Source organism: Montipora foliosa, chromosome 2 (assembly GCF_036669935.1).
Source record: "Montipora foliosa isolate CH-2021 chromosome 2, ASM3666993v2, whole genome shotgun sequence".
In the NCBI taxonomy this organism is placed as follows: domain Eukaryota; kingdom Metazoa; phylum Cnidaria; class Anthozoa; order Scleractinia; family Acroporidae; genus Montipora; species Montipora foliosa.
In genome coordinates, this window is record NC_090870.1 from 61647303 (window position 1) to 61657302 (window position 10000).

Here is a 10000-nt window from a genome sequence, read left to right on the forward strand (position 1 = left end):
GAACTGATGGCAACGGATCTACTGTAAGAGCTATCCTTTTCGATTATAGAAAGGCTTTCAATCTGATAGATCATACCATTCTAATCTATAAATTAGGTAAACTAGATCTTCCTATTAGTGTACTCAATTGGATTATTGAGAATCAAACTGGCTGAGGGATGCCTCTCTGAGTGGGGCTCAGTCCCCTCAGGAGTCCCTCAGGGGACGAAACTAGGGCCCAGGGCCCGGTTGTTCGAAAGCCGATTAACGTAATCCAGGATTATGTAAACTTTTGTTTTATGTTTTCAACTTTTTGGTGAAAGTTTCTTTTGCTTATTTTTGTTTTTCAAGATTGACTTCTTCTAATGTAAAGTTTTGCCAAAGTGTTGAAAAGCATTTGGGATTTGGAAAATAAACTCCTTGGCTAATTTTTAACCTGGGATTAGCGTTAATCGCCTTTTGAACAACCGGGCCCTGGTTGTTTGTAGTTATGATAAACTACCTGGTAATTAATGGCGCGTGTGTCTGGAAATATGTAGACGACACTACTGCATCTGAAGTTTTCGGAAAGGGCGAGGTTAGTAGTGCCCAAATTATTGCTGATAAGGTAGCTGAGTGGTCCCTGGCTAACAGAGTCCAACTCAATAATGAGAAAGTAACGCAAAGAACTTGGAATCTCTTTTGCTAGAAATAAGGCGGAGCCAATTAGGGTACATGGCAAAGAGCTAGAGCTCGTTGATAGTGCAAAGTTATTCAGAATAACAATCACAAGTGATCTACGATGGAACACCCATGTAACTGATGTTATCAAAAAGGCAGCCAAAAGGCTATACTTTTTAGTTCAGCTAAAAAGGGCCAAGGTTCCCTGCAATGACTTAGGGTTATTTTACATCTCTTGTGTAAGATCAGTTTTAGATTATGCGATCCCTGTGTATTATTACTCACTCCCAAAGTATTTAGTTAATGAGCTAGAGTGCCTCCAGAAGAGGGCTTTAAAAATCATGTGCCCTAGCCTCCATTACGATGAAGCTCTTACTCACATGGAGATAGCGCCACTTAGCGTCCACTACAGTAATATTTGTGCCACGCTCTGCAATGAAATCCTAAGTGATTCAGATCATAGGCTACGGGCATTATTGCTGTTTTCACATTAGGTCTGCAAATATTCGCTTCGATGAACAAGCAAATTTGACATTCCTAAAATAAACACGAAATGCACAAGAAATAGTTTTATTATAAAGTCAAGTTTTAATATAAATACGGTATAAATTAATTTTAGATCTTGTAAATAGCTTTTCGAACGTAATAGTACTTTATTATATAGCATTATTATATATTTATGTAATTTCTTATTATTTACATTTTAACGGTACACAATTCAGCCCTTGGCTGCCATTTGTATTGTTTTCATGAAGAAGACGGTGTACAGTCCATGTGATTGTTGATTATGCTTGCATCATACAGACTTTTCTCCCTCTAAATACTACGGAAGTAATTTTCACTAACAAGCTACAAAGTAGGTTACAGCTAAATTGTTGGGTGGATCGCGCTCTCGATTAGAATAGCCTACGGAGCAGGCTTTTAGCCAGGATTTTGAAAGTGGGAGTCCAAATTTTATGTGGGCCTAGGGGGGTCTGGGGGCATGCTCCCCCAGAAAATTTTGAAAATTTGAAGCCTCTTAGACGTGATTTCCGCGATTCTGACAGCTGTAAACGTCTTTCAATTTACCTATTAAACCGCTGTTTTTCCTTGATAATTTTACTAAGCTATCCTTTCCTCAACTTACCTTGTTTAACATTGAATTACCGTATTTACCCGTGTATAAGTCGATCCCATGTATAAGTCGACCCCCCATTTTTGATGGCAAAAAAAGCAATTTCTTAATTTTTTTGCTAAATGTTCATGGGATTACTAATCTTGCATTCTTCGATTTCTGGAACTGTGGATTCACAAACAATTAAGGGCCTCAAGCGGTTAATAGTTTTGTGCTTCAGCGGTTGTTGTATGAGCCGGCATTTTGTCTTTGAATTTCGAAAAAGTTCTCAGAAAATTGAACATGTAAACCTCAAACTAACCTGTTTCGTTGTTCAAGGATAAAGGGCTTTAGAGGATAAGCACAACATCACAGAAGCAGGAGTCAATCTTTGAAAATAACTTCAAAAACGATGCGAAACGTGCAAGGTTTAATTGGTGCTTGACTTATAATTTCTCACATGGCAAACAAAACAAAACTCATAAACCACACAATACAAAGTTTGCAAAAGCATTTAAATCCTCCAGGTTTGTATAAAGAATAAAAAACAATCATTACCAACCAGCATTTTCAGGCAACATGAGTGACGATCATGCTTGCACGCAAACACGAGGTATTGCGCCAGGTTACTAAGCCATTGAAGGATCGCGTTTTATTTGAAGAAACGAGAATGTTTTTTAGAGCTTTCCACCTTTGGAAAACGAAAATTTCCAGTGTCTATCTCATATTTGTGCTTGTGAGTATCTTCAACATTTAAAGTAAAACAAATCCTTTTTCATTTCAACTGGAATTGCTTAAGTACATTCATTTTGAAGTCTTTCGTCCACTGCGTTCGTTATGCCCAAAGACCACATTATGATGTTAATTTTGAATAAATTACTTAGCTGAAACTTGGCTCGAAATCTTTGACCCATGTATAAGTCGAGGGCGATTTTTGGAGCTTCTTTTGAGGCCATAAAAGGTCGACTTATACACGGGTAAATACGGTATATTTGGGATAGGAACTCCAGTTGTTATGAAGAGTGATTGAAATTTGAAGTAGTCAAGCCATGATTTACACGAAAGAACAGATATGCGTGGCTTTGTTGGTCGAACTGCATTCTGGTCTGCAATCTTTAACTATTCACCTACTATTAGTATTCCTAAAGCAATTACGATGATTGCACATGTTATTACACCAAATGGCTATTTTGTTGTAATGCCCGCCAGATTTCGCTTGAACAGAGCAGAATACAATCAAGCGATTACAATAACATTTGTAGCTGCGAGAGCGTCTTACCGAGTTGGAAGGCGCGTGATCTTTGACTCGTGTCCTCATAAATAATTACCAAAGTGCGCATTTATTTATAGCAGCCGGCAAAGTAGCCTAGGGACGACTTGGTAAGTCAATATCACTGAACAGCGGCTTTGCCTGTGAAATCGCTTCGCTCAACTTTGATTCATTTGATCAAAACAGAAAGGAAACTCGCTAAAAAAGTGTTCATATAGAAGAAAAATACGACAGCAGCACTAAAACAACTCTTGAGAGCAAAAAGAAATGTAACTTTTATTAATTTATAGACAGTTTTGTTACATTAAGCACAGAAGTTCGTAAATGGCTGCCCAAAACAGGCCGTCGAAAATCTCCCATTTCTGAGAACTGGCCGTCCTTTGGACGGCTGGACGGCCGCCTGGCTAAAAGCCTGCTACGGAGTAAACTTGAAATACCACACCAGTCCAATAGTGTCGAAGACTCTTTACAGTCCGTGTGATTGTTGAATATTCTTCGACCATACTGCTGAAGAATAATCATCTGCTCGGCAATTGACAGAATAGTGTTGTTCGTTGTAATTTGTTCCCCATTTCAGCGACCGGATTCGAAAAAGGGCTAAACTCGTCCGGTTTTCTGCGTTACTCCTGAACAACATTCTCCCAGAAACTTTGGCATGCATTTCTTTTATTTGTTTTCCCAGTTGTGTTTTTGCTATTAGTCTATCAAGGAATCAGTCAGGCGACCAGCTCATTAAATTCTGGATTCCTTCCACTCGATTCTTGACTTGATTCTCGATTGTCGTTCCTCAATCCTCAATCCTTGATCCTTGCCAGGATCCAGCATCGAGTCGAGGATCGAGACTCAAAAGAGACTGTTAACTTACTTTTGCACGGTACTGTACTTTGGGTGGTTCTTATGTACATTATGTCCTCAGAGAGCTGGATAGAAGAGAAAGTGACATCATTTACTCACTAGCTTAAAAATTTAGTGTGTGAAGGTGGCTTAATTAGTATGCAGAACATAAATTTAAGTCAATCTGAAAGTCAAAAACTCTTATGCTGCATACTAATTAAACCGTATTCAAATCCTTTATTTTTAAGTTAGTGAGTAAATGATGTCTTTCTTTCCTTGATCCAGATTGCTGAAAGCTTATTGGTTGAAAGTGCGCAAAGAAATGATGACCGATAAATGAATTATGTGGAGTTACAATAAACAGTCTTGATCTTGAAATTGTGTAGCATTGAGCATTCAATGCAAGTACTTTCGAGATGTTAAGAAAAACGAGAACTGATTTTTTTTCATTGTAGTAGCACTTTAATTTAAGGTCTTGTCATATGTTTGAGGTGTCAGGTTTTTGGAATTTTCTTATTTCGTATTTTTGCTATGAGAATGAAGTTAACATCATTTTAATGCTCCTTGAATGTAGTTTTGAATCCAAAAAAAGGAGTCTTTTGTTTGAATGTTATTTTTGTATGTTAGGTTCTTAAAGCACAAACAGGTAGTCCTATTTGATGGGTTTAAGCTACTGTGCAAGGGATTTTAATTTTTTCTAGAATAAATTTCAGCGAAATGGTCTTGGCAACTTTTGATGTATATTACATTTTTGCAATAATAAACTATTGTTGTCTTCTCACAAAGTTGAAAATAGTGCCTTTGAAAGGGAATTAAGACGGAGTATGGTATAAAATAAAAACACATTAATCAAACATTTAAGAATGTTGACATCATTTAGTTGAAAATTATATGTTTTAGTTGACAATGTAATATCAAAATATTATTTTTATTGTTCTCAGGCATCGTATGAGAACCCTCCACATATCTATGCATTGACTGACAACATGTACAGAAACATGTTAATTGATCAGGAGAATCAGTGTGTGATTATCAGGTAAAGGGTTGCATTAAAACATTGCTACAGCTGTTTTCAGTGTCATAAACACAAAATATGAGTTGCTTTAGGTCATGCTGCATCGTTTTTCAACATGTGATAAAGCTCCATATCCAACAATATTTGCACCGTTAACTAAATGTGATAAGCTTTCCAGTGATATAAAACTTTCTTTGGGCAAAGTATACACACTGCGTGACAGTTCATCAAATTCATGTGCTTTTGACCTTTGGACATCAAACGTCCTAATTTGCATATTCATTGAATATGAAAAACAATTGTGACTATACTTCCTACCTGTTTATGACTTAGCTGTTGTTTAGAACCTGAAATTTTACCAAAAATCACATAAATAGTGTGAGCCAACAGTTGATGTACACTTTAGTCATCACTTTAACAGTGATGACATTCTCTTATAATGGCCAAATTGGCTCAACCTTTTCCTGCATGGTAACCTCATAATACCACAAACTGAATATCTGTCCCATACATGTAGGTAACTTTCCTGTGCATCTGGGAACCGTATTCCTTCAACCACAGTGTCACACGAGTTCGCATGACATTTAGTGATTTTAACCCAGTAAAGTTTGTTTGATGTGTGGTATAAGACGCACCACCCGTAAACCAATAGTTTTGGCCTGAAGGAACATAACAGCAGATCAGTAGTGCTGTAAGAATAAATCAGTGTTAAATATTTGACTTATATTGGGTTTTAAGATAGTCATACCCACCCCTCCCGTGAATAATTGCTTTTAGAGGTAATAAGCATGGGAGTCGTACCCAGACCTGGATTGCGTACTTGCTTACTCTCAATTTCTATACTGGCAGTTTTCAAGGTTTCATTCATCACCATTTGCTTAATTAAACTTATACACAAGCACAGCCTTCTCTAGTGTTAATTTTGTTCATCAATATGGAAACTCAAGCCCATGTTCTGAGTGAAAACTAAATACCAGCTACATGTAAAAAGTGAAAATGTTGGATTCAGTCTTCTGGAAATGTTATGAATAAGATAAAAGCAGTTAACTCTAAATCTTATACGTTGACAAGATGACGAAAGTACAGACGTTCCATTCTTCCTTATTCCTTTTTAACTCATGTATCCCTTACATTATTACTACCAACAGATTGCATCACTTACACTGTACCTTGAGCTTCCAGGTGCACATGCTGCTGTTAGAATTTAAACCCAGCACCATGGGACATCCGAGATCATAGCTTCTCTGAATTAACTGCTGGGCCATCAAATCAGCAACTGAAATCTGCTGGACGTTTCTATGTGCAAATGACACAAAGTGAGCCAGCACAAGCACCACAAACACAACCATTTTAGCTTATGTTGAAACAAATTGACCCAAAATCAAATTTAATGCATGCATGACATCAATATGCATTTCATATGTAGGCCTATCAATGAAATGTCTGTTTTTTCTTTATAACAGTGGAGAAAGTGGAGCAGGGAAGACTGTTTGTGCAAAATTTATCATGAACTACCTTGCAAAAGTGTCAGGTGGAGGCCCTAGTGTACAGGTTCATTTAACTTTTTACCTTGAATTTTGTTTTTCTCTGAGAAAGCTGGCTCTACAGTCATATTTAACTTCTTTTGTGCATGAGAACTTTATCTGAGATATCTATCTACAGTAAGTTTCCCATGTACATGTAGCTTCCATAAAACTAACTACTACTTTTTAATTTGGATAAAAGCTGGCTATTGTTTTGACACAGTGGTTAGTTGATGAATAAAATGACCTTATTGCCACTGATCTCACACTTACAATTATTTAATTTTGCGGTTTTATAAAGCTTGGAAAGTTCTGCATATATAACTGTATAAATTATTTTTTACAATTATTTTCACAGAAAATCAAAGATGTCATTCTTGAATCTAATCCTCTCTTGGAGGCCTTTGGCAATGCCAAGACAGTCAGAAACAACAACTCCAGCAGATTTGTAAGTTAAGATTGTTGGTCCAGGATCCTGAAACCAGAAACTTCTAACACTGATGCCAAGTCAAGCCTGGGTTGACCCTCTCACCCCTGAAGAGGCCCCCATTGACAAGTAAAATTGTCTGGCGTTAGGCAGTGTATTTCTATAAGTGGCACTCTTAGGAGAGAAAGGGTTAAAGTGCCCATAAGGTGAAAATTTTCATTTTCCCATTTGAGAGCCCATATTAAAAAATGAACTTTTGCGAAAGAATTTTTCGATTCAAACAAGAGGCAATTTTTCTTTGATTTTAAAATTAAAAGCGTTTAAATTGCCTGCCATTTTGGCACACAACTTGCTCAAGCCTTCTCTCAACTTATGACGTAGATTTAGAACATGACTGTGATTGCTGGATGTGAGGATTTGACATACAAGTTTCACACAGTTTGATGCAAAAAAATGCCTGAAACATGCATAGCCACTAGATGTAACAACACAGCTGAACCTGAAAAAGGAATAAGTATGGTATGCATAGGAATCCTTTTGTCAACTTGGAAAACATAATGGCTCAAAAAAAAGGGCAAAATGGCTGCAGATTTTGACTTAGTGAGAAGAAAGAAGTGGAAGCCCAGTAAAACCATGTCACAGTGCTCGATTCATTTCAAAGAGGATGACTTTCAGTATGGTATTGGACAGCAAAATGAAAAGATCACGGAAGACTGACGGATGAGATTCGCATACAGGAACAGCATTATATAAGCATTGATTTAATTCCCTCTTGAGATCTTTGTTATCCTCTTGTTCTTTTCTGTAATTTTGAAGCCATTCCTTGTCTGCTTGTGGTTTTTCCATGTGGGGTTCCTTGTAGTTCTGGGTTTCAATGCTAGCGCTGTCTGAATCATCGAGACGGCAACTAGTTGCCCAAAAATTCTATTTGAAAATCCTCACTTTCGCTGCTGAAAATGATCACAGAGCGATATGTTGGCGTCGATCACTTAGAAAACAAAGGACCCATGCCAACAAGCATTCCTTAACCACAGGGAGCCCATGACTGTCCTGACCAGCGGAAAGGATGTACCAAATAAAAGTAGGATGTTAAAAATTCACGTCTCATTCAAATCAAAAGATTCTTTCGCAAAAGTTCATTTTTCAATATGGACTTGAAAATAGGAAAATAAAAATTTTCACATAATGGGCACTGTTCTCTTGAAAGTTTCAATATTCCGAAGACTTTAAAAATTAGAGGGAAAACAAAATTAATCTTGATTTTTTTGTTCCAGGAGGCCACTGATCTTGTACCCTTCACACTGTAAACAATGCACTCAAAGCACTCATGGTCTGTCCCCTTTTGAGCAGTTTGATAATCAGCATTCTCAAAGAAAACAAGCTAGTTTCTTTAGAGGAAACTTTCTTTCTTGAAAGCATTTCAAATTTGAATAAAAAAGACTTTAGGTGAAGAAACCATTTCTTCATCTTTTGTTGTAACCTTTTATATATATTGGTTAGAGCATCATATTCCCTTTACTTTGGTCTTCTTTGCTCCTGTCGGAACTTCCAATGGACGGTTGAATGTGCTGTGAAAAGTAACTGTTCCAAATGACTTCATGTCCTCCATGACCACATGCTGTTTATCCTTCAGAATACATCATTATTTAGCATTATTTTGTAAGCAATACCTCCAACACCGCTTGACCTTGATATTTACAATGATAGTGTGTGTCGACAAAATTAGAGCAGAAAATTGATCATGTTTGACCAGTTTGACCCTCGTGCAACATTGGTGGGAATTAACACAAAGAAGCTTCACGTGGTCTATGAAATTAATATCCTTTTTATCATTCTTGTGATGATAATGTAACAAAAGATAGTTTCTCTATTTATACCAACATTTCTTGTACATGAGCCTTTTGTTAATGGTATTTCCTCTTCATTTATTTGTTTTAGGGAAAGTACGTTGAGATTCAGTTTACCAGGGGAGGGCAGCCTGATGGTGGCAAAATTTCTAACTTTCTTCTTGAGAAGGTTTGCGTCATTCCTATAATTGCATATTAAGTTTGCATCTAAATTTGTGTTACCCTCACTGTCTTAAGGTAATCTTTCATAACAGTGGGTAAGGAACAGGGTGTTTCAGGCAATAAGGGGATCAACTGAGTGGCTGCAGCTGTGTTGGTACTTCTCTTTTTGTGTTAACTATATGATTTCTTCCTTTGTGTTTCCAATCCTGTAGTCTAGGGTTGTAAGTCAGAACCCATCAGAGAGGAACTTTCATATCTTCTATCAACTTATAACAGGCTCAACAAATGAAGAAAAAGGTTAGTGTTACTTAGAGCTTTGATTTCACAAATTAACATGTCTTTCAAACCCATTGCTGACAAAATGCATCTTTGGGCCCTTACCTTTCATCAAAATTTTAACTTTCCCTCATTATGTATCACTAAAAAATAAGCATGCATTCTGTATGTGTGGTAGTGCAGTAACACAGCGCTTTATTCTATAACTGTCAAACTGAGCTGCGTTTTGTTTTCCAGGAGATTCAAGTTGTCCTTGTGTGGCTCTAATAGTACACAATATTGTTTTGGTACCATGTATCAATATGATGCCATGGTAGATGTCTTACTATAGGTAAATTTTGTCCTGGGATCGAATATAAAAAGTTACCAAAAGTGAAAAACATTTTGGATCATTTTTGATAATTATGTTCAATTTTTCTATTGTACTTTTGACTGCACAAGTACCGGTAAATCACAAAATCAAAGTGACATGATAGAATTCAGCGGCCGCTTGTGATCAAATTACCTTGTGTGTTAGTAATACTAACAACTCGCAAATCAAAGGATACATTTGTGTCAAAATAATAGTAAGACATCAGGTTTTTGTTTTAGTTAGTTTTTTTTCTTTCAAGTGTCATAAAGTTTGACAAGAAATGTGCGAATTCAGCACAAAGATCACAATCGTACAACTCTTAAGGTTGACCGTTGTTTCTGTAAAGTCAAAAATTCACTCTCCTAGACGAGGTTATTTATGACCTGGTGTCACCACCAAACGACGACCGACTCAGTAGCGGGCAAGTTAACACCAGACACCGGGCAACTTTAAACACAACAACTTCATTCCACTTCACTTTGGCAGTTTTCTAACAGAAAGGTAACGCAATGATTACTAAGGTAGAAATAGGCAAAACTTGGATGAAAAGGAAAACACTCAC

At 37.0% G+C, this 10000-nt stretch overlaps 1 protein-coding gene across 2 annotated transcripts in view; it reads left to right on the plus strand.

Annotated features, from left to right (window-relative positions):
• Positions 1-10000, plus strand: part of LOC137984678 (unconventional myosin-Ie-like) — a 46857-nt gene that overhangs the window by 7550 nt on the left and 29307 nt on the right. For both annotated transcript variants that reach the window (XM_068831922.1, XM_068831930.1), the window contains exons 4-8: positions 4778-4872; positions 6315-6402; positions 6733-6822; positions 8740-8817; positions 9023-9107. In XM_068831922.1, coding sequence (XP_068688023.1) covers positions 4778-4872; positions 6315-6402; positions 6733-6822; positions 8740-8817; positions 9023-9107 — 436 coding nt within the window. The remainder of the gene's footprint in view (positions 1-4777; positions 4873-6314; positions 6403-6732; positions 6823-8739; positions 8818-9022; positions 9108-10000) is intronic.